At 39.8% G+C, this 26,035-nt stretch overlaps 1 protein-coding gene across 2 annotated transcripts in view; it reads left to right on the top strand.

Moving 5' to 3' along the window:
* Nucleotides 1-26,035, top strand: part of LOC100561760 (copine-5) — a 185,775-nt gene that overhangs the window by 109,820 nt on the left and 49,920 nt on the right. The window contains exons 8-10 of one of the 2 annotated variants that reach the window (XM_062978409.1): nt 3,331-3,394; nt 15,417-15,520; nt 17,430-17,534. In XM_062978409.1, coding sequence (XP_062834479.1) covers nt 3,331-3,394; nt 15,417-15,520; nt 17,430-17,534 — 273 coding nt within the window. Of the gene's footprint in view, nt 1-3,330; nt 3,395-13,078; nt 13,477-15,416; nt 15,521-17,429; nt 17,535-26,035 lie in introns of those variants that run through there. The other variant, XM_062978410.1, reaches the window with a different exon arrangement.

The following is a 26,035-nucleotide window of genomic DNA, read 5'->3' as shown; positions in this document are numbered from 1 at the left end:
GTTAATGCTATGATGGTTTCAAATGCTAGATGGCAAACAAGTCAGGGCATCTTCTAACATGTTTTTTCTTCTTTGTAGATAGGTAACAATCCCAAATCGTGGGCTTAGAGATAACTTTGTGTCTTACTCTGAGATGGGTTTTGTTAATCAGGAGTGGGAATCATGAAGCCTCCAGATGTGGTGGGACTAGAATTCCCAAAATGCCTCTCCATAATAGTAGGATAAATTGTTATATTGTTGACATATATAAACCTATGTGTGTGGGTGTAGTTTTCCTGAACTTAGAGTAGGAGGTATTCAGAGTCTTTTTCAGCAAGGTCTCTGTTCTAGTATGCAGCAGCTGGTTCCTCCCTATCCTTTATTCACAGTGCATATATGTCTATCCTAGTTATGGCCGCTTATGTGCACCAAAAGAGGAAGAAAATGTGGGAGGAGGCAAACAATGGTAATTTCTCCTTCTGTGTCCAAGAGTGACCCAAAAGAGCCAAAGCACGCACACACACACAACTGATCAAAGGCCAAGGAGACAAAGCTGCAAGGGGATGCAGGGATTATTGCATGGGCAGTGGCGACCAACCTCCCCCCACCGGGAACCCATAAGAAAAGACAAATACAGTAGAGTCTCACTTATCCAACACTCGCTTGTCCAACGTTTTGGATTATCCAACGCATTTTTGTAGTCAATGTTTTCAATAAATCGTGATATTTTGGTGCTAAATTCATAAATACAGTAATTACTACATAGCATTACTGCGTATTGAACTACTTTTTCTGCCAAATTTGTTGTCTAACATGATGTTTTGGTGCTTCATTTGTAAAATCATAACCTAATTTGATGTTTAATAGGCTTTTCCTCAATGCCTCCTTATTATCCAACATATTTGCTTATCCAACATTCTGCCGCCCCATTTATGTTGGATAAGTGAGACTCTACTGTACAATGGTTTGGGATAACCAAAGGTCATAACTTATTTATTGGTTACAGTGAAAAACAGGGTTGGTAGCCATGCATGGGTCCTAGATCAAGAATCATACAGCCTGATACTGACCGATGCCGCTTCACAACAGTAGGGGTCTTGACAGTGAGCTGACTGGTTTTGGCCTGGGACACTGGTACTGCCACACCCTACACCACCAGGACACTCCCCCTTTACCATATCCAGGGCCCATGTCACACACCCACAAGTTGTGAGGAGAGAATATACTAAGCAATAGAACAGTAACTGCATACAGCAATACAATTTCAGGTGGGAGGGAGGGGACATCGGAGAGGCCACTGCCCCCCAGTGCTGGTCTGCCCCTGCTTTGTCCGCACTGGCAGAACGAAGTGAAGCCTGCATGCAGCCAATCAGGGCACAGGCCGGAGCAAACACCTGATTGGCTGCCCGGTCAAGCGCACCAAAATGCACAGGGTGTGGGAGCTCCTGGGAAGGATGACCCCTGATGAGGAGATGACAGATGGGGTGTGTCAGCCACTGCAACATCCCTGCCTAGTAAGTTGGGCAGGGCATATCTAATTTAAAGTTTTCTTCCTGAAAGTGTTTGTTTTTTATTTGTTGTTTCTGCTTTTGCAACTCAGTCTGTCTTATGAAAGCTAGACCTTTCCTTAAGCTACTAGAGAACTGAAATTTTAATTAAAGTAGTCCACTTGATGTAGTGGGTGAATTTTGGTAATTTATATTTCTGGCCTGGAAAAGGTCATGTCGGTGGCCTGCCCTCTTGATCCTAATTACAAACTCCATAGAACAAATAGGCTTGACATCTAGCTTGCGGGCTGCAGTCAGTTTGACGCCTCATTACTCTGCATGGCTCCCCTGTGGTTGTGAGATTGAGTGAACAGAATGATGGTTAATCACAAAGCTGACTAAAATTTTTTATCTGAAAATGCAGATCACAAAAAGAGAGGAAAGAAAAACAAAAATTAAAATTAAAATAAATCTCCCTTTTGTTTGTTTTCCAGGCCTCCCAATGTCTTGCATGCATGTTTTCTTAAACTAAATCTTTCAGTTCACATGAAATACTGCAAGTTCGATTGAGGGGTAAATTTTGTCCAAAAGACTCTTGTGAGGTAGAGGATATTTTATTAGTTCTTCATTACTCTGTCACATTAAAAACCTATTCTGATGGCTGATTATCCAAGCTCACTTTTTAAACTGTATTTAAATAAAATATTTCCATCTGTCATGCTGCAACCAAATTTCCACAGAGGGTTACACGGCAATAATAATACTAACACATCGACACACCTACCGATATAACAATAAATAGAAAACAACTACTATCAAATAGATAAAGTAACAGGAAAGAGCAGAATCACCAGCCCCAGTTTTCTTGGTGCTAAGCCTGTGATTCTTATGCCAGAAGACTTCTGCTTATATTTCAAGTCTGAAGATTGTTATAGAGGTCAGAATGTTGGTTTTCGATGTGGAACACAGTCAGATTTCCTCTCTATGGTGACCCATGGTAAACCAGTCTTTTTCTTCCACCGAACAACTCACAATGAAACTGAAATAATACCTTGTGGGATTATGGAGAAGTTATTAGTAGCAGCTAGTAGATTCCATGTCAGGGGGATGGTGAATCTGCTCCAATTTTAGTCTAGATAAGGAGCGCTCCAGGGTGGCGAACCTGTTTTGTGGGTTATTCTTTGTTGCAGCTCTCCTCAAGAGCCAGAGTGGATTTACCACCCCACTGACATGGAAACTATGCTCACTGCTAAAACCATTGAGAAGCATCTTTGAGAAAGTAAACAGTTATAGTAAGACTCCATAGTCATGTAACATATATCTGTGGTTTCACTTATTTCTCCCCAATGGGAAATGGTCTCTTTAGGATTTTCTAGGTCCTTCTATAGTATACTTCCCTCAGAAGCCAGAGTTTAATTAGAGAACAAAGCAAATTCTAGAGGGCATACCTCTTGAGAAATCACTGGTTGCTCCAACACAACTCTATGGCATGCTGGGACTGGAAATACAATAATTCAGTTGTATCTATGGTTTCAGGTCACTGCTGTCTGGCTGGAAACCAATAACTATCAAATAGATAAAGTCTAGTGTCCCTCGTGGATATAAGGTCTTACTGGGTTATAAAAATATCTTTGAGTATTTGATACTATGGAACCTATGAAACTACTTGAAAATAACTTTAAAGACCATAACAGACAGTCTAAAACCTGACATAGATTCATTGTTCCCCCAATGTTGAGGCCAACTGACTAGAAGCAATGAGTATACACAAATACACATTAGGACTGGACTAAATAATGCCTCCCAAGCTATCTTTTTCCCTCTCTCGTTACCATTGGTTGAAACCCTTTTTTTCTTCTTACAGAGGGATTCCAGGGAAGAAGTGTGGCACCATAGTTCTGTCTGCTGAGGAACTGGGAAACTGCAGAGTGAGTCATTTATCTGTTCTTTGGGCTTCTGGTCAGGACATAGCTCCCAGGAAGAGCCAAGAAAACTCCACTCTGCAGGAGTCTTGAGACCAAAAGGCCAAAGTGTTTTAGGGAACATCACACAGCAGCACACCCTATGCCTTCTTGACAGACCCAGTCATCTCTAGTCAGCCTGGGCAGTGATAAGGAATGATGGGACCTGAGGTCCAAAATAGAGAGGACTGCATTAGAAAAAGCAATTCGGGCTGTTGTCCACATAGATTAGTATCTATATTAGGAGCTAGCAGAGCTTGACCAAAAACTCCTGGAAAGCCCTGACTTTGCATTAACCTGGGCCATAGGCTAAGCAAATGCTAAAGCATGTTCCATCCCATTGTTGTTTCATATCAATGCTCCTAGAATATGTGCTGGCAGCAAACCTGGCACTTTTAGCAGCACAATAAAGACCTCAATTATTTTTGGTAAGAAGAGATGTGAAAGTCTATCTCTCTCTTTGCTGCTCCCTAGGTCCCACTAGGTCCTGCCTATGTTCACATCTCAAATTTATTACCTATTGGGAGTGTGAGAGGGTTTTATCCCCCTTATAAGAGAATTCATACCTATTTTTCTGCATTTTTCATGTACCCATTTTATATTGTTTTCTTTCTTTCATTAAAGCACATTTGCTCACATTCTTCAATTATTGCATTTTACTCCTTTGTATTTAAAAAGGTATACAGGGTTTGTGTTTATTTATACCAGTCAGATGATACCACAAGTCTTCAAAATGTGTGGATTTCAAATACAAGGTGGCCTTTGTCTTGTAGTGAACATGAAAGGGATGCTTTCATAGTAGCTGTGGTTTTTAGTTTGAATATATTTTATGGATTTTAACTGAATTGTTTTGAATACTAATGATATTTAATTATGTTTAAATATTTATATATTTGCATATTTTAAATTGCATTGAACTGCTTTTGATGTAAGCCACTTTGAGTCTCCTTGTAGAGAAAAAGTGGGATAAAAATAAACATAAACATAAACATAAATGCAATAATAATAATAATAATAATAATAATAATAATAATAATAATAATAATGCTTTCATCAAGAATTTCAAACCCAAGGGAATTCTTAACCATCCCTCTTGCTATGATGTTGTGCAGACCAGTGTGTGGAATAAACACATTGAAATAAAGCAGGAGTGTAAAAAAGTGCCCATGGTCAGCATCACATTTAAACTGGAACTTACTGGACATGACAGGATGGGACAGTATGTTGTAGCAAGGGCATGTATTGGTCTGTTGGGCATCAGCAGCAAAATTCTAATGCAGAGAAACAAGCTCTGAAGCTCCAGAGAACCATAAGGCTGCAATGAGAGTCAATTCTCTTCATCTCTTTATTGCTCTGGGGAGAGGATCCTCCAACATAAGCTTTGTGTTTACAGCAGTTGGTGGCCAAGTGTTCCCTGTAAAAGCTCTTGGAGCCAGAATTGAGATTATAGCTGTCACTGGTGAAAGTGTGGTCTCAGCTGGAAGTTAAGAGTTCAAATTCATTCTAAAGGATAAACAAGACCAACCACCAAGAACTGAAAAATGTGTGAAAATGCTGTGCAGAGAGATGTGCCTGATACCCAGGCTACTGGGAATGTGGTATGTGCAGAGAGGGAGCACAAATATCACACTGTACTTAGAGCTGTGTGGATGAATTATGGCAGCGCCACACGTTTTTCCTCACAAATATTGATAATTCCTCCTGCTTTGGTTTGCTAGTAAGGTAGTAGGAACATGCCTACATTTGAGATGATGTGGTGCCAGATTCACATAACACATTGAGGTGAGATCTTTATCTGTGGGTTTTTGTTGTTATTATCTGCACCTATTTCCAGGGATGCCTGGAGTCAAATCCCTGCTCAGCCATGTTTGAGGTGTGATCTTGGGGTAATCACTTCTAGTCTTGACTTTCTCACTGTGTTATTGTGAGCATAAAATACAGAACATCTTTGTATGTTTGTGTGCCTTTTCATATGAATCTCCAAAGTGAACAAGAATTTTTTTAAAGCAAATAATTAATCAGTGTGGATCACGTAACCATCCAGGTGCTGATGCAGCTTTCGCATAGTTCTGCAGTCCTTGGCCTACCATATTGTAAAGCTGAATACTATTCTAAACAGAGGACTTTCTTCCCTTTCCATTCCCACAAAAATGCCATTTGATATCTCTCTTTTAAGGGATAAGATGTTTTATTAGATTTGAAGACCTCATTGGCCACACTATACTCCTTCAAAGGTTACATCCTTCCCCTGCCCCCACCTCAGCAGCTGCCTTTGCTAAAGCCATAATAATAATAATAATAATAATAATAATAATAATAATAATAATAATAATAATAATTTAAATAATTTAAAAATTGAAGGAAAAGCTGATAAGGAGAAGACCTGGCTCTGGCTCACGAATGGGACCCTGAAGAAGGAGACAGAAGGCCTGATCCTTGCAGCCCAGGAGCAAGCCATCAGAACAAATGCAATTAAGGCCAAAATCAAAAAATCAGCTGATGACCCAAAATGCAGACTGTGCAAGGAAGCTGACGAAACCATTGATCATATCCTCAGCTGCTGTAAGAAAATTGCACAGACAGACTACAAACAGAGGCACAACTGTGTGGCCCAAATGGTTCATTGGAACTTATGCCTCAAGTACCACCTGCCAGCAGCAAAGAACTGGTGGGATCACAAACCAGCAAAGGTCATGGAAAATGAACACGCAAAGATACTGTGGGACTTCTGAATCCAGACTGACAAAGTTCTGGAACACAACACACCAGACATCACAGTTGTGGAAAAGAACAAGGTTTGGATAATTGATGTTGCCATCCCAGGTGACAGTCGCATTGATGAAAAACAACAGGAAAAACTCAGCCGCTATCAGGACCTCAAGATTGAACTTCAAAGACTCTGGCAGAAACCAGTGCAGGTGGTCCCGGTGGTGATGGGCACACTGGGTGCCATGCCAAAAGATCTCAGCTGGCATTTGGAAACAATAGACATTGACAAAATTACAATCTGCCAACTGCAAAAGGCCACCCTGCTGGGATCTGCACGCATCATCTGAAAATACATCACACAGTCCTAGACACTTGGGAAGTGTTCGACTTGTGGTTTTGTGAAGTGAAATCCAGCATATCTATCTTGTTTGCTGTGTCATACAATGTCGTTGTGTCAATAAGAACAACAACAACAACAACAACAACAATACTTTATTTGTGTCTGCCACCATCTCCCCAAAGGGACTCGGGGCAGCTCACAAAGAGCACTCGGTAGTACTACAATATACAAATACAGCAAAATACAAAAAGATATAAATCAATAAAACAATATAAATTTACCCAACAATTTTACTTCAACAACATATAAAATTCTTATTAATTTAAAAGATACAATAAAACCCAACAAAGGCTGCAGATATAGCAGATGTATACAATATCAGCCCCATAAAGTGCTGCAGTGACGTGAGTCACTAGGTCCTTGGATTTAGTAATTAAGGCACTAAGCATCAATGAAATATGGCTGTAATTATAGCATTCTTATGATACAGGAAGATGCCAAGAACATCCTCCCAAACTCTTTAGCCTTGTGAGATCAAGTAAAAAGGATTTGATTGTTGGAAAGAAAGGGAACATTGTGTTTTTGGAAGATATGGTTGCTTTATGTGGGACACATTTTGGTGATAGCCTGCAGAAGAGAAGGCTGAGAGGAAACATGATAGCCATGTATAAATATGTGAGGGGAAGTCATAGGGAGGAGGGAGCAAGCTTGTTTTCTGCTATCCTGCAGAATAGGATGCGGAACAATGGCTTTAAACTACAGGAAAGGAGATTTCACCTGAACATCAGGAAGAACTTCCTCACTGTGAGAGCAGTTCGGCACTGGAGCTCTCTCCCCCGGACTGTGGTGGGGGCTCCTTCTTTGGAGGCTTTTAAGCAGAGGCTGGATGGCCATCTGTCGGGGGTGCTTTGAATGCGATTTCCTACTTCTTGCAGGGGGTTGGACTGGATGGCCCATGAGGTCTCTTCCAACTCTACTATTATCTGATTCTATGATTCTATATATTTACACTGGTGGCCAGTTCACCAAGAGGTGAGGATGATGATCACACACAAAAAAGGAAAGAAGGCTACATATAGCCTATGGGCTGTGCATTGGCCAGAGCTCAAAAAAATAGTCTGACTGGTAGCTTATTTGTCAATGGGTTTATGAATTCACTCCAGGTTTTAATCAGAGTTTAAAAGAAGCTATCCATGGTGCTGAAATTTTTAACTATATGATTCAGCACTCTGTGCAGTTCTTTCAATGTTCAGAATAAAATCTCGAAGAGATGCACTGACTCAATGACATAGAAGCCATTAGCTGCTGCTGCCATCTTGACTCAAGGATTCAGAGTGTTATAGTTTCCAAAAATGCCCCCCTTCATAAGCTGCTGTAAGTCCTTACTCTCATACAGCCTCTTCAGCATAAGCAGCTTGAAGAGAGTTCTCCAACTCATTTTTTCCTGCAAAGGGTAACCTCTACGCATGACGCATGAAGCTCTTCTGAGCTGTCTCCACCACGAACCTGAGTTGTGAGGGAGAAAACGGGAAGCTCCATACTACGCAACTGGCAAGCTTGTGCCTGCTTGAACTCTATTGTCAAGTATTGGTTGCTCACTACAGGTTCAGAATCTCTCCACTTGCTGAGACCAGCTTGCTGCTGACACCAAACAGAACAAAACAGCACAGTTGGTTTGGCTTTCAGGAGAAACACAGGCCTGTCTAGACAACCAGCAAAGGCAGACTCCTTCATTCTCTTTCTCTCCCACATACAGAAAAGAACACAAACAGTATCACTGTAATTTTTCTCACCTCCTCTCACCCACATTTTTGATGTCTGCAAGAGGAGGGGTAAGCTCCTAATTCACTCCTACACAGAGCAATACAATCCTTTCCTCACTCATACACACTCATTTTGACACCCCACAGCTTTAAAATGCATACAGCTCAACCCTTTCTCATATGTGCACTGAGGTTTAGGTCTTTGTAGGCATACAAACACTTGTATAAATGACTACCCCAAATAGTTTCAAGCCACACAAACAAACACACACTATAATTATTTACAACATTAGATTACCAGCTTTATTAGACCACCCTTCCAGCACAAAATACTCTGCAGCTAAGTTGGGATGTGGGGCTTAGGGGAGCTTTGCCAAAGGCAAAGGAGGTTGGGATCCTGAAAGTAGGCAAAGCATTTTGTGCCAGAGGATTGAATTGGGCTAATGATATATTACTTTGCTTTCTGATCAACTGGACTTCCTCTGTATTCTCTTATAATGCTTTTGGGGGGGGGGGGGTGTAAACATATGCACCCACAATGTATTGCCTCAAATATTTTGGGTACACATTCTCCCTTTGTAATGTAGACACCTTTTTGACTCATTGGACACCCCTTGTCTGTATACTACTTCTGACACTAATGTCTGCTCAAAATTTCAGGGGTGTGCTTGAATGCATTCAAAGCAGCCCACCATCTGTTGTGCTATAAAGGGAATTTAACACCCATTTCAATCTGAACGAACAGAGACACAAACAATTAGCTCCACATGAGCAGTTTCACAGCCTGTGCTAGGAGTTGGCTTAACTCTCCCTGGAAAAGGGCAGTTGACGGTTATCTTTCCGTTTTCCACCCAGCACCATTTTTTTTGTTGGTAATGGCTCCCTGACTTCTCACTCTCTCTGAGGGATTAATGCTTGGCTTGGCCAGCTGGCAGAGTGAGGTTTGCATTGGCATGCAGAAAGGGACAGAATATTGTTGGGCTATGCCCAGGTTCTGCCCAAGCATTAAACATAGTGAGGCAGTTCCCATGGGAGACAGATGCTTCGGGAAGCTCCCTGTCTGTTGGATTCCTCTCTGTTGGAGCACAGAGCTGTACGTTTGAAGAGTGGATCTGTAATTCGTCAAGTGGCACAGAGAAATATTATCCTTTCAAAAGTATCCTCTCAACTGCTGGTCTAGAAAGATTCTGGAAATGGGATAAAGCAGAGAAGCATGCTGCCTTTGCCTCAGGCAGGAAAATGTTTTGGGCCAATTCTGGACATACTCTTTCTGTATGATTCTTGTCTCTTATTGAATCATGAAAATCCAGATAAAATTATATTTTTAAAATGTATTTATAGCATTTATACCCTACCCACAACTCAGTAACTAGAAATGCTCTCAAAATGACTTACATTTAAATGTTGGGACATTTTAAGAGTTCCTGCCCTTAGATATAAATCCTAAAATGACTTAACAATAAAAGAAAGTGGCTAGAGAGGGGAAAGACAAAGTATTCCCCCCCTCCCAAAAAAAAAACCTAAGAGAAGTATCAATTTTGCATGTTTCCTGTGGTTCCCATCTTGAAAATATATGGTAAATGTTTTCTGATTTCAGGAAGTAGATTCACATGATAGAAGAGTGCTGGTTTTAGAAAGAGGTAGGTCTCCTGATAGGCTCTTAGGTGAATTTCCCAGTCAAGCTTGTCATGGTTTGCAAAGGCACTATGCTGTGTGTGTTAACTGGGAAATGAAGTGCATGAAGCTGATTGGCTGAACCTGCATAGACCTGGGGATTGATTTTGATACTGTTTCTGTTCTGCTGCTGCAAGACCAGTTTGGACAAGTTTTTCAGTGTTGGCTGAGTGCTGACTGAGAAGCCTTGCTATTTTGAGGCCTGTTTGCTGTTGAGAAAAGAGGGTAAAGAACCAGGACTGCATTCTTCTCTGAAGCAGATTTGTGGACTGAGAAAGGACTGTTTATGACTGTGGATTTCTGTAAGTGATCAGAGGGAACATTGTAAATACTACTGGTTTTTATCTCTTGGAATCAGTAAAGTTCCTGTATTTTTGTTCCGCAAACCTGAGCATCATGTTATTGTTCTGTGAGTGACTCTGGATCATGGGCACACATAACAGCTTCCATTTATCATCCTTAATCCGCAACAAAGCTTGCTTTTTTGAACTTAATGGTAGAAAGTCTCTTCCAGTCATTTGTCTCAAACCAACCTGAATTATTTATTTCCTTCCTTGGCCTTGATTCCCTTCCTGACTAGACAACAATGACAGCAGGAGAGATGAAGCCATTTGTTTCCAGTTCATGTCAACTTTGCACCTGTTCATTCATAAGACCATTCCAACTCATGTTCACATTCATGAATGAAAGTGCGGTCATTTAAAAATTACCTATATTTTCTCACAAAGTGTATTTACAAAAACATTGTACATAAACCAGAGCTTGGAGATGCTGCTTTTTTTGTAGCCCAAGAAAGTAATTTTCCAAGGCTAGGTATACTAAATGCATTTTATTCCTACATTTCCCAAAATATTTAATGTATTTCAGAATGAGCTTTGGAGCAAAATGTACAATGAAGACCTAAAGGTGTAGATCTTATCAGTTTCTACCAATGTTCACAAAGGACAAATTCCTCATGCAAGCCTCAATTTCAGTATCTTAACACTGTGGGACATCCCACACTAATAAGGGAACGGTGAACTTAAAAAGTCACTGGCATCTATAGATTGTGGAGGAGTACAGCAAACGTCCCAGTAAGTACCATAGGAACATATTCGAAATCAGTTTTACTTGATTTCTTTACTCTGGGACACAGTTCTTCAGTGGAGGACTCACTTTACTCTAACTCACTAGCAGCAGCCACATGGTGAGCACCTCCTCTGTTTTTGAAAAGCATTATTGAAGATAATGAGCCTATTGACTTAAATCTAGAGTTGATTCACCACTGCACTGATGTGAAACCTATTAGCTGCTCCACCTTTGTGGGAGTGGTGGTGGTGGGCAGCACGATTTGTGTGCACCAAGACAGAACAGCATAGTGTGTGCTGCTTTGGGGTCCAAACAAACCCCTGCGCACTTCTCCAGATGCAACACATATTTGTGATGCTATGCAGAAGGAGTTAGAGCTCAGATGATGTATCTTTTTTGGATAGCATCTTCCAGAATTCCCTAGCTAACATAGCTACTGCTAAACTGATCAGAAGAATTCTGGAAACTGTAGTCCAAAAAAGGTTGTATTTTCAAAGGAGGGGACACTCACAACTATTGTATGCTGGTTTTGTGCCAAGATACGCAGAATTATTCCCCGACCCTGCCCCCCCCCCCCCCCACCGTCTTTGTACTTTAAAGGTAGTGTCACCTAGACTCTTCCTTAGAGATAGGATGGCTGCCTCTTGGAAATGCTTCAGCTGTGCATGGTGCATGGTTGGATTTTGGACTAGATTTCTTCCAGCTCTGAAATTCTATGACTTCTCAAATAAATTTCTTCAGAGAGCAGTGCTGTTCTAAATGATCCAGTTCCATAGCTGAGTACATCCCACTTCCACCTGAAGTACCTTCAGTTCTAAGTTATCTTTCTTCATTGCACTTTGCAGTCTTCTCTTTTTCACCCTTCATCACGGTCTTAGAGATGAATGGGTCCAAGATGAATATCCTTTTACCTTAGAGGTGCCCAACCTATGGCCGACACAGCCTAGTTTCAATGCCTTCTGCTAGCGGTCAGGTCAGGCCAGAGGCCAGAATGATTTGCCTCTTTTTTGATAGCATGCTAAGTGTGATAAAACAGAGAGAAATAAGGGCTGCAAAAAGAGAATAACCTACCCGCTTTTAGTGCTGGTCCTGCCTCCTGATGCCTTCGCTCTCACATCAGCCCTATACAACCTTGCTCCTACTGGCATATTAAATGTAATTTAAAGGCACATACCTTGACACCACCGCCATCATACCTGAATCAGTAATGCCATTGGCTCATAATCAAGGAAATAGGATAAAGTAACATTTCCCCTTTCTTTGACATTCTAAGCACTTATATTGTCCTTTTATGTGCTTGAGATCTGAAGCTATTAAGAATACTATTCCTCTTCCCACTATATCAGTTCAGTGTTCATCCTCAGTGAATTTGTCTGTCCCTTTACCTGCTCTGCTACTATTGTGGAATATCAATTATCTCCAGACTTCTTTTATTAGTCATGAAAATGGGAATAAGATAGTTATTTCATGTTCAATAGACTCAGACTGCTTCTCTATAACAGGATTGTCACTGCTTTTGTGCTCTCCTTTGGCTGATCAAAGTTTCTCAGGTGCAGCCAGTTTTCTCTTGAATAGGATTCTCCTGATATGCCGGACTTCAACTCATATTGTCCCCACACAGCATGGTTATTGAGTTACGGTACTGCACATCTGGAAAGTACTGAAACAGTAAAAACGGCTGCAGTGCTTTTCAATGTAGCCTCTCAAGGAATATTGGGTTATGGTTAAGAAACTGTTATGGGTTGATTGGAACAGAACAAGAGCAGACCAGCCTGGAAGCACCTTTCAAGAAAAGAATAGAGTCAGAAATAGAGCTAAGACACACTATTTGTCCTCAATATGTTTTCCTCTTGAAGCTGTGCTCCTCCTTTTCACTCAGCTACTATGGCTAGAAAGATTACATGCCATAGTGAGTCACACATTTCCTACAAAAGATAGACAGCTGATTACTGTCTGTAGCAGCAGTAGACAAGCCAAGTTCAGAGGAACTGAACTGAAATCACATAGAAGATCTGGGGAAAGTGACTTTGGGAGACATCAATTCCCATACATGGAGGTTGAGAGTTGTACTTCATCATTTCTGAAGGGTATCAAGCTGGAGTAAGTGTTCAGCATAGACTGAAAACAAGATGTAAAGTTACCCTTTACTCCTTCTTTCCTGCCTAAAGGAAGCCTTGCCATGTATTACAGAATCTCTAATGACCTTCCATCTCATTTGCTGCACTCAGATATTGGCCTCCTGTTAGATAAGGTTGCCAAATTGAATCTGAGGTAGGGCTGGTGCAACGTTTATCATTAACAGATCTTGGAGTAGAAGAAAATAGTGTTAAAACTCTATCAAAGGACAAAGGTATCTGCTACCACAAATCTTTCAAACCCCAGCTTTCTGTCACAGCCATCCCATCCCTTCAAAGTTATTGCCTTTACAATGGAAAGCTGGATTGAACACATAGGAGCACCTAGGCTGTTCTTCTCACAGGATGCTATGTTTGGAGGTAACCGCTGTGGCCTACTGGTAGGGTTTGCAAAGCTAGGGAGAAAAGGTACCTTACTTCTGAGTTGATCTATTGAGGTTTTTGGCTTAGCGTAGATTTTGGAATTTTAGCTACACTATGTTCCTATTTTATTTTATTATATTGCATTTTGGTACATGTGCTCACCACTTAAATCATTCAAACAAGTATGTTTCATTTCCATTCTTAAAGATGATTGTGACATCATTTCTTGCCTATGCATGCCTGGAGATGTATATAGGCAAGAGATACCTTGCAGCTTCTGTTTTTGTTAGTTTTGGTATAGGATGTAAATCCTGTTACATTTTTTTCATGCAGGAACAAATAATCTCAACATTTTTCTTTCTAATGTGTGAATATGTGGATTTCAGTGCAGAGTTGCAGAAGCCACTGAAAAGGTTTGTGGTCCCATGGGTTAGCTGTTCTGCTGATACTGCAATCCAGCATGACAAGACTCGCTGGCAGTTATTTACCTTAATGACAGCAGGGCAACCTTTAGTCTTGTATAAATCAGTAAGCATACCAAAATCCACACTTCTTGCTTTCCATGTATTATATTATACTAAGAACATAATTTGATTTAAGATCCAGAGAATAAAAATGTGTATTGAAACATTTTTATCAGATATAAAATTCTGGTCTCATCTGCATCTCCTTTTACTTCCGCAAGAACCCCACATAGCTTGGGTATACTTATCAGAGACTGAGGTAAACATTTTAAGCATCGTAGTCAAATGAGTGAAAGGAGGAATACAAAACATCTCATTTCTTAAATGCAATGTTACCTTGTTATATACCAATGTAACCACATGCCTTGACTTTTCTTAATCCAGTTCCATACTATATTTCAGTTATTTCTGCTACCAGTCAATGCAAAAAACATTCAATGCAGTTTGCAGTTGTCCACACTGGGATAGTTTCAACTCTGGATTTTCTGCTATCTGCCTTACCACCTTCCTGGGGGAGGGGTTTTTTTTTGAAGCCAAAATGTTATTGGTGCTTTATGCCAGCATAACAGTCCAGTACACTGTGGTAAAACACTTTTTGGAGTCATGTATAGCAGTGGTGAAAGGATGAAAACAAAAGCTCTCTCTATAGCCAATGAAATCTGTCCAGTAGGCTGATAAGGAAGCTTTTTTCCTGATAGAGCTGTCTTCCTCTTTCTCTAATTATCATAGCTCTTACATAGGTAAAGGTAAAGGTTTCCCCTGACATTAAGTCCAGTTGTGTCCGACTCTGGGGGTTGGTGCTCATCTCCATTTCTAAGCCAAAGAGCCGGCATTGTCTGTAAACACCTCCAAGGTCATGTGGCTGGCATGACTGCATGGAGCACCGTCACCTTCCCGCCAGAGTGGTACCTATTGATCTACTCACATTTACATGTTTTCAAACTGCTAGGTTGGCAGAAGCTGGAGCTAACAGTGGGCACTCATTCCGCTCCCCAGATTCGAACCTGTGACCTTTTGGTCTGCAAGTTGAACAGCACAGTGCTTTAATACACTGTGCCACTGGGGGCTCCCAGCTCTTACATAGGAATGGACAAATTATGGTTTACAGGCAGCATGTGGCCTTGGGTCTTACTTTTGTGACCCCTGAAGCTCCCAGAATTGTACTGTAATTTAACACAAATGTGGGGCAATTTTCATCCCCCAAATCCTGCAGAAAGCCCCCACCCCCCAAATGTATGCAATTTACAAAAAATATCCCTTCCTCATTCACATAATGACTCCATTGCTCCATACTTACCCCCAAATGTCTCTGTTTTTTCTGCAATCCCTCTCCAAGTGCTGACAGGAAGTGACCTGTAAGCGGTTTATCCCTGCGGTTGTCCAGCACGATGCAGAAGGATCACAGCCCATATGTTGCTGTATCACTTTAACAACATTTTTAAAGACTATCTGTTTTCTGCTTCCATTTCCAAGGATGTGGCCACCATGCAGTTCTGTGCCAACAAGCTGGATAAGAAAGATTTCTTTGGAAAATCCGACCCTTTCATGGTGTTTTACAGAAGCAATGAGGATGGGACGTAAGTACCAGAGCATTTAGTTTTACAACAGGAGGTCTGCTCAAATGATAATACTGACATCTACTTAAACTCTCTCTAAAGCATTTTGTTATAAAGAGCCATAAAATATTCTCTTGAAAAAGATGTTCTGGTTGGTGTAGTGGGAACCATATTCATTACGCAGCTGTAAGGTTGTTTGCACATTTTGTTTTCATTCCAAGGATGAAAGCATTCGCTTGGTTTTTATCCCCGGCTGAATGAGATTACGTGAGTTTTTGCACATTTGTGATGACTATATTTGTGCAGAAAAATATTTTTGTGCAAATGAAATTTCTTCCAAAAATTCCTGAAATGCAATCAGTCAGTCAGTCAGTAAGTCATCTTACAGGAACTGAACATCTTTTTTTCAGCAGGGTTTTTGATGGGTTAAGACATCTGTAACATTTTAAAAATCAGAAAAAAATGCAATTATTTCTGTATCCCTCTGTTGGGGTTCTCTTTTATTTGAAATTATGGATTATCTTGTCAAGTATAAGCCCATCCTTTGATTCAAACTACATTTGCATTAAGCAGAAATAGCTCACCTCAGCATAACAACCCTACCCACCTACCATATCTACTACAGTGGTGGACAAATGTTTTTTTTTCTTTCTTCCTGGAATTCTATGCTGGCCCTATAGTCACATACTGTCCTTTTTGGATGTTATTTTTTAAAAGACAAATAGCTTTTGGATGCTTATTTACAAGGTTGTTGTAGCAATGCATCTTCTGTTGTAAAGCCACAAAAAATCTGACACACGATAACATGGTGTTGACACCTCTTCTTAAACGTTCTGTACCTGCCTAAAAATGTGTGTATTTTGCATATTTATGGGGAAATCAGTACTCCTGGAGAACACTGTCCAAAAATAAAGTGAAGTGGGAAAGAGAAGGTATGAAGGGAAAGCATTAAACTCGGCCAGAGTGGGAAAGTACCTTTCAACATTCTCCTCGTTGTTGTTGTTGAACGTTGCTCTGGAAGAAATTAATGTACCTTTGCTCCTCTGTTGTATAATATTAGCTGTCCTGAAATATAAATGATTGACAGTGGCTTGATGTGCCTTCCTTTTTTGCCATTATCCAGTCACTAATAACTGTTCTCTCAAAAGCATTTCTTTTGCTCATTTCAAATATGCAAATCAGATAAAGAGTAGTTACCAGAGCTTGGAAAAGTCACTTTGGGGACTAGAATTCCAAGAATCATTAGCTAACATGAAGATTCGGGACATGGTTGTATGTTTTTTAATCTGGAATTCCATAATCTGAAATATTCCAAAATTCAAACTTCTCTTTGCAGGTGACTAAGATAGAGTCACCTTTGCTTTCTGATGGTTCAGTGTACACAAACTTTACACAAAATTATTTAAAATATTGTACATAAAACTAACTTCAGACTATGTTTATATGAAGCATATGTGAATTCTGTGGTAGACTTGGGTTCCATCTCCAAGATATCCCATTATGTGTTTGCAAATATTCCAAATTCTGGGGAAAAAGTCTGAAATTTAAAAAAAACTTCTGGTCCCAGGCATTTTGAATTAGGGATACTCAACTTGTAATATATTTATGTGTTGTCTGTTTCAGAGATAAATCATGGATCTCATGTCAGCAGGATGGTGGATCAACTCTAGGTTTTGAAAATGCTTGAAGGAACTAACTAATGTGCTGAATCTATTTGGAAGATAGCTCATTTTGAGTTTGTTAACTAAAACCTAGAATGGATTCACTGTTCCATTGACACATGCTTCACAGGTTTCTAAAATGAATCATGTTGATGTTGGTACAACCTTTTGCTAATATACTCTTATCCTCTTATTCTTCACTGTCTAACACAGGGCAGTCTCAAGGTGAATTATTCATAATTAAATTGTTTTCCTCCAAATCTTGCCAGATTTACCATCTGTCACAAAACAGAAGTGGTGAAGAACACTTTGAATCCTGTATGGCAGTCTTTTGCCATCCCTGTGAGAGCCCTGTGCAATGGAGACTATGACAGGTACAGACTCTGTGGTGTTAGACTCAGTTTAACAACTGGGTCTCCATGGCTATGGGGAGAGGGATGATGTGACAGTGACAGAGGTAATTAATGTTGTTTGTGATGTGGATCCAAGAACATATCATACTGGAAACAGAGCAACTTTGAATTATATATGGTTTTATCAAAGTACCTGCATAAGCCCTACTTCAGAGCAACTTTGAATTATGTATGGTCCTATCAAAGTATAACCTTATCTTCCCAGCTCAAAAGATAAAGGAATGCTAATGTATGTATGGCAGATGATATCACCAACTCTGCTAGTCAAAATTCCTGATGGTTTGGCCCTGGGTGCTGGCCAAGCTGGCTGAGGATGATTAGTGCTGTAAATCCAGCATGTCTCAAAGGTACCAAGCTGGAAATGTCTGCTCCATGGCATGCTCATAATCCTTGTGAGGGTGTTTAATATGGCTACTATTACTCCAAGTGCTAGTCATGGGTAGAAACTATGTAGGAGGCACTTTTGGCCTGTGGGCTCATCTTGTGGTCTTTCTGGAAGCACATGATTGTCCAGGGTGAAAATAGGATGTCAGACTGTTGTGTCTTTGTTCAAATAAACTAGGACTAACAAACCATAGAACTGTAAGTCAGTACTCCCACTCCCCATTACCTTTGCCGGCAAGGCCAATTAAGTTGTTTCCTATCTAAATATGTCATATATTGCAGAGGTTGAACAAATAGGAAGAAGTTTATAAAAATTAACTGATTCAATAAGGTTGCCTCCAAACCATAACAGTGAAATAACTTGCTACGAATAATGAGTTAAATATAATTACTTTCTTTTAAGTAAGATATAAGTACATACAATGCATTACAGTTGTAGCTTAACTTCATTTGTAACTTTACTTCACGTAGTTCAGCTGTTGACTTGTACTGCATTGTGTGCTGCTGCCTTGCACCCAATCTTTCCACCTCTACCTTGCAGCCATTTCATCTGAGCCTCCCATCCCGCCAAACATTCCCCTGTCATAGAAATCTATATGTGCCATGAGGCCTAACCTGCACCCCGTAAGTTAGCTGGCTGCTTCAGGGTATTCTGGTGGAGGGTATTATCTCATTGCTGGTGTGGGAAGTAAGATTCGGTAGTCAACCCATTTATCTTCTGCACATAAAATGGAAATATGTGGCATCTTGATCTTTGCCTTAGGGAGCCAATTGCTTTGGCAGGCTAGCAGGATAGTTTGGAAGGTCTTTTAAAACAGGATTTTAACTTAACAAGGAGTTCTCAGACCCAGGAGGGCAAAAGCTGGGAGAAAAGGGTGTTGTTTTAAACATAAATCACAGACTTTTCCATAGCCAATGAACTTAGCGCTCTGTCCTGTAGACTTTAAAATACAGTGACACCAACAATAACCTGACTGCGGGCTTCAAAGCAAATCTGAAATGCGGAAGCTTCAACCTTTTCTAAATAAAATAGCTCTTGTTCTGTCAGTGTTACTGAAGAGACAAAAATGGAGGTGGTGATACTGCTTCCAGATGATGGAACAGATATGTACTTAAGGGGTGATTGATGGATGGAAATGAATCCAAAGGTCTGATTGGAGAACCCCTGGAGATGAATTATCTGTTATATTCACAAAAGCTACTACCACTCCTCTGCCTAAATCTTTAGAAAGGGTCAGTTGCAATTCAGGAGAGATCGTCTTGCTGGTGGCGGATTGACAGTCATGTTAATCAAAGTAATAAGAGCACCTCATACACAGGAATGCCAATTATAGGAAAAATGATTGAGCCCATTATCCTGTGTAATATACTCTTCTCTCAGCTTGATGTCATCATGAAAAACACAATGCAATCCACTCTGCATCTGTATGAGCTCACACTTATATGCATGAGAGATGTTCTTTACTCATAGCTTTCACCCATGGGAATTCTGCAGTATTTACTGCTAAGGGACAGCTCCTCAGCACATTTACAAAACTGTTTTTATATCACTTGTTCCTGAGGATTAAAGGCATTGTGCATGGCCCACTGTAAACTAAAAGGGGAAAAATATAAGCATCCTTTATTATCTCGCCACCCCTGACAAGAAAATGTTATTTTTTGGAACAAGGTTGGGGACTGTATAGTTGTTGTTGGACTACATATTCCATTATTTCCATAACTGGGTATGACAACTAATCCTGATGAGAGTTATAGTCCAACCATATCTGAAAATAACACACTACCTCTCTCTTGTACTGGAGTAAAAGGCAAAATGGCAGGAAAAAGCAACAGTAAGAACTACCCACTTTAGTAGTATTCCCTGGCTAAGGTGTTTGGGCACTGAATCCCAACACACTGTGCTAGGATTCAGGAGAATTGGCCCTACATGCATTTTGTTTCCTGATTAATCATTCTGTGTCACTAGGAACATTGCAAATCATATTGGCCAATGTCCTAGATAGTATGTGTAATATGTAACTGCTCTGCATGTACAGAGGTGTGCTTGACACTGTTGCCACTTTTCCAACCATTAAACAGGCATAGAAGAAAGGGGGATGATTGGACTGTCTTCCTCTAGTCCCTATATTTGGTGAAAAACAGGATACAAATAAATAAAATAAATAAATATCTAAATCCCCCTGCAGTTTTTGAGAAGGAAGTGGAAGTACATCTTTTCAGATTGTGCCCTGTCAGCATGTGAAACAGAAATACCTTTCCTTCAATAAAGATGGGTCCTTGATTCACCAGCATGGCTTTATAATTTTTCCATCAGGGCAGAGACATTTTTCTGCACTGTTGGGTCCACTGCTACAGTGGCTGCTCCTCCCATGGATGATCCAAGTTGAATGAGAGCTCTGCTAGGACTGGGTTATAGATCAGTAATGGAGAGCTCCCATTTAGCTTACAGCAGGAGCTGGAGCCATAGCAGTAAAATCCAGAGTGAATTCACTGCTTCACTAACCACCTCCTCATAAAAAGGAACTTTTCCATGATCTGCCAAAAGAGACTTCCCATTTCATCTCAAGGGTTCTATCAAAAGATATAGCTGAGAATTTTCTTCCAGTGGCATCAGTATTCTGCCAATCCTAAGACTGTTACTGCATAATTACATGACAGTATTACAAGTGCTTTATTTGCTATGATTATCTTATTAATCCTCAAAACAGCTACATGAAGTAAAGAGCTTATTACACTACACTGTGATACCACAATTGTATTGCACTTGTCCTGTCTTGGCCTGGAGCTTATCGCACAGTGCTGTACTGCTGCTGGGTTCTTTGCATTTCCCCCCCTTTGAAATAATTTCTTCATGATCAGATTAGGTGTGAATATCTTTTTCTGCTTTGTCGTGGGATTGGGAGCATAGTGGGCACAGTATAGGTGTGGTGACATTGCTCTTTCCTTGGGTATTCCCCAGGAATCTCCAGCAAGAAAATCCCACACTACTTCTGCTGGTTGCATAGGGAGGACCAAGAATGCCGAAGAAAACGGCTGTATATACCCCATTCTCTGGCATATTTTAAAAATATTCTTTAAAAAAATATATAAGAGGACCAGCCCAATTTTGCTATTCAAGTTTTCTATTCAAATGCAATCCTACTAAGGATTCGTACCCACAGGAACCGCCGAGTTCAGAAAAGGTTTGAAAAATAAATAAAGAGTATATATATAAAATTTAAAGAGTAACATGCAAAAACAGAACAGTAGAGCTTGGATCCACTTTAAATCCACTATAGGGAGGGGGCTTTAAACAGCCCAGCCAGACAGGGCCTCACCAAACTACAATCCTCAGAATTCTGCAGGAGTCAGAAACCAAATCTGAAGTGGATTAAAGTAGATTCACGCTCTAGTGTGATGAGGCAACTGGTAAATGTTGATTAATGGAGGAAAGCATAGGAAAAATGGTGGAAGTAACATTGTGTGTCCATAGTCCCAGTCTGGGGAGGGAGCGGGGATGGATCCATAACAGCATCATTAAATAATTACACAATTGCACAATATGGCTTCCCTTTTTTACACATCAGTCAAGGAATAGGAAGCTGAACAAACAGGTTGGCATAAATGATATTGTTGTATTTCTAATGGGAGAAAGCAAACATGGGAACTAACACCACTGAAGCTCAAATGCAGTGATGGTGCAATAGAATGCATTGTTATTCTACTACTGTATTGAATATAGAAGTAGTTTTCAAATGGAAACATCTAAAGCAACTGACTAGTATGATAATGTTGTAAGTCATGTAGCCCTATAACACAGAGTGTGAAGATAATTCAGAAATCTCAGCCCAGCTTCCATATTTTATTTATTTATTTTTATTTATTTCCAGAATTTATACCCCGCTCTTCTCACCTGGGGGGACTCAGGGCGGCTTACACAGTTGGCAACATTTAATGCCAAGAACATAATAATAAAACAAAAAAGTACATATAATCAATTAAAACTATAAAAATACATCATTAAAATACATTATAAAAATTAAAACATATGTAAATTAGATCCAATTGTCTAAAAACCTCATGCTTCAGCCTTCAATCGGACCATGTCGACGTTATCATATTACTCGTTAAAAGCTTGTGCACACAACCATGTTTTCACAGCCTTTCTGAAACCCAGAAGAGTTGGGGCTTGTCGGATATTCATACTGGAAACCCAAATACGTATGCCATTCATGAACATAAATTATGTTGTTATATTAAAAAATGAAATGCCAGACAGAGGGTGACTGGGGTGAATGTAATTATCTCTAGGAATATAGTACATGGAGAAGGGAAGGAATGGAAGCATTTCCTCTCAAGCTGAAATTGTGATGAAAATCCCTCCCCCATTTGATTAAGTAAGGCAAAAAGCTGCAGTATCATCATACCAACCACATCAACAACAATATCATCTCTTCTCCAACTTATGTTTATTTCATTGAATTTGCCATGAGCTTACTTTCTAACAAGCATATGTACAATCCTAGTTGAGAACTGTAAATTCACACATGCAATACAACTCCCGTATCCATGGTATATGTATCCCGTATCCATTTGAAGACCACTCACTCCCTGTGGATACCTGAACCCAATATTTTAGCTATGCTTGGGCCAAAGAGCACTGGAAGACCTGGAGAGCCCATAAAGTGGGGAGGGGGGATTTTGTTGGAGCGTGGGTAAGTGAAATTGTGGATATCAGGTTTGTGGATGGGGGAGGGATTTTTTGAAGTGTGGGTAAGTGAAATTTACACTTAGGTTTGTGAATGGGCATGGTCATCCTGTACGTATTAAGAAGCAAGCCCAATTAAAATCAGTAGCTTTTATCTTTCAAGTATGTGTGTCTTAGTTTGTGATCTAAGGCTGAGATCACCTTTGACACATGTAGAGCCTAAATCGTTACCAGTGAACTTAAACAAGAAGTCTTCTTGGAAGTGGCACAGGTCCAATACCATGATGGCTTTGGGGAGGATGATGTGGATTCTGCCTCCCATGGCCAGTCAGCAGCCATTTGGGCTAAGGGGCAGAAGCATGGCCAGAAGCCATCCTGTGCTATTGCACAGACCAGAAGAAACCATTGCAAAAGGAGGTAGTAGGCATATATTACGCAATGGTGTCTAAAGGCTTAGACTTACGTAGTCCATCATTACACAAGTATGAGTCACCAAGAAGATCATCTTAGTCATATAAGAACAAAATATTTGTGTCAATGACTTTGGTTTTGCACAAACCGGCATTCACAACTAATGACTATAACTCAATAAAGTGGCAGATATTTCTGCCAATATATCTTGATCTGATGTATTGTATTGTCACCAGATATGTCATATGCATGAGAGATGTAGAAGAAAGCCCCTCTGAGTTTGGTGGCATTTACTCCTAGGTGAATGAATGCCACTTACTTGGGAGTTTTTCCCATAGAATTCAGAGAAGTTTATTTCTGAATAGATTGTTAAAAGTACTTCATTTTTTATGTTGTACTTCTGTTTCTTAGCAACTTTTAAAATGTCCTTAACCTCCCATTTATTTGAATTGCTCAAGAATTGGCCACATTGTTGGGAACCGGATGACAATGCATACTTGTGAGTTATTTAAAAGAGAATCCGCACAAAATGACAGCATTGAGAGTTGGCTGTCCTTGCATCAGAGGGTGTAATGAGCTGCTTAAGTGGAGTGTTCTAGAATGGATCCCAGGGTGAATGGTTGTTATTTCATTTGCTAAGGCTGGACATTTTGTTTGGGCTCAGATGCTCTCATGAGTCTGCTTTGCCCCAGAAAGTAAATGTAGCACAGCCGGAATAGAGTTATGAGTCTGAATGTGGAGAGACCAAGTTTAGCTATAGCAGAATATATCCGTTTTGAAATCCTGGCAAAACTGAGAAGGTACAGGAGAAGAAGGAAAAAAAAACCAACAAGACAGCATGAATGGGAGTGCATAAGAACAGGATTCTATGGCATTAAGCCATGACAGTTAAAGTGGTGTCAAACTCCATTAATTCTACAGTGTAGATATACCCTGAGGTCCCCTGGCAGAGTGCAATCCTCAGGGTGATATGGGGAAGTCTTCTTGAATATCAAGGTCCCAAGCTGTTCAGGTTGGAGTGGTCCTATGAGCCTCGTGTTGCCTGTAAGTCTCTCTAACTACATCAACTTTTTTAAAAAGTTGGATAGAGATAACATCACAAAAAATCCACCACATCACCCCCAAATACAATGTTTTCCCATTTTATATGCGCTTTTGACCACCGCTCTCTTCCAAATTCTAAATAAGTCCAAAATACAAGAGGTAACAACTAGATGGGACTTTAGGTCATTTCCAGGCCAGATGTTCTGCTGATTTTGCAGTAAGCGAAACAAGCAATCTTTAGATCCCATGGGTAGGAGTTGGCTTGTTTAGCAAATGACTATTTAAAAAAAAAAAGATTTATAGTTGAAGTATAACAACCAATTGGTTTTTGTAAAAAGTGGCAAACTTTGCTTTCTACCAGCATGTGAGAAGCATATGAGCCCAAGAACTGTACAATAGCCCCCCCCCCCCCCACACACACACACATTTGTTGAACATGGTGCACAACTGTATTTTACACAAGAACAGCGTTCTACATTTGGCAAAGTCAGGGATGGAGCAATGGAAAACCAAAAAGAGGGCATTGTCAATAAAATAAAATAAAAATTATTCCTCCAAGTGAAATTTTCCTTTAGTCTTCTAATTTCTAGCATTGCAAAGACTGTAACATTGAAAATCTCTTCTACTTGAGCTATTCATGTTCACTTGGTAATTTTGCCTATAATTTTCTTTGGATGCTTCACCTCTATTTCAAAATGTTGAAATCATGTTATAGACCCACCACCAAGACTCTACCTTTGGAAGACAATCATACCCAGCTGTGAGTGATAGCCTATGATGATGGTATAGGTATACCATTTGGCATAGTGTGATAAGTGCCTCATAAGCAGATGGTGGGGCACAGTCATTACAACCTGTCAGCTGTTCTGCTCAGGTGAAGCTGTTTTCTCTGGAACCCCTTTCTAATGTTAATCTCTGATCTGTGTATTTTAATACGTTTTTATAGAAATATAATTTATAATAAATCAAGCTTTATTTATATATCACCCTATCTCTTCAAGGGACTCAGGGCAGTTTCCAACATAGCAAGGAAACCATACAACAACTTAAAAACATATAACAACAAAACATAATAGAATATAATAATGAGCATACAGTAAGTCCACTAAACATACAAATCAATTAACCACAGGCTTAAGAACTAATACAAAATACTCAGTGAGCCAGGATACAGTGATCAAGGGTTCAACGTTTAATATACATTTAATATGTATTTTTATAGAAATACAATTTAGTATATATTTTTATAGAAATACATGTTAATATTTAATATGTATTTTTATAGAATTTTTGCAATGTTTATGTGTTTTAATTATGCTGTAACCTACCTCGAGCCATGAGGAAAGGTGGGTAAGAAATAAAAGTGTTGTTGTTGTTGTTGTTGTTGTTGTTGTTGTTGTTATTATTATACCAAAGGAAACATAAAGGGAAAGCATAATTTGTTTGGGGATCAGTTTTCTCTCACCCAGCTCTCCATGATCCAGATACCATCTCTTTTGTATATGAACTTTGAAAACTTTTATACCACATATTGTGTTCGCTATTTTATTTTAAATTATATTAAAATTTCTCCCATTTTAGGAGAAAGGCAGGATATAAAGGGAAGGAGGGAGGGATGGCATCTTTGTTATGTCAGGTTGCCTTATTTCAACATAACTTCGGGTTGGATGGGAAGGATGTTTGGCACTCTGAAATTTAGGGAAATACTTATTTCATATATATCTGTGTTACTTTGAATGCATGAAAGAGAAGCAGGTTTATTAAAAAGTGGCCTTTTTGGCTAATGTTTTACAAGTGTCATTATTTTAACATGACTTGTAGAAACTGTGTGTTTGTTTTATGTATTTTACTATCCATCTCAAACATGTTGGTATGAGAAGAAATGTCCACTGCTCTGTGGACAGCAGAATGGATAAGAACACCTGAACCACTGAAA

This window comes from Anolis carolinensis, chromosome 4, assembly GCF_035594765.1.
Source record: "Anolis carolinensis isolate JA03-04 chromosome 4, rAnoCar3.1.pri, whole genome shotgun sequence".
Lineage (NCBI taxonomy): Eukaryota > Metazoa > Chordata > Lepidosauria > Squamata > Dactyloidae > Anolis > Anolis carolinensis.
The sequence above is the reverse complement of the archived record's forward strand: the minus strand, read 5'-3'. Positions and strand labels throughout refer to the sequence as shown.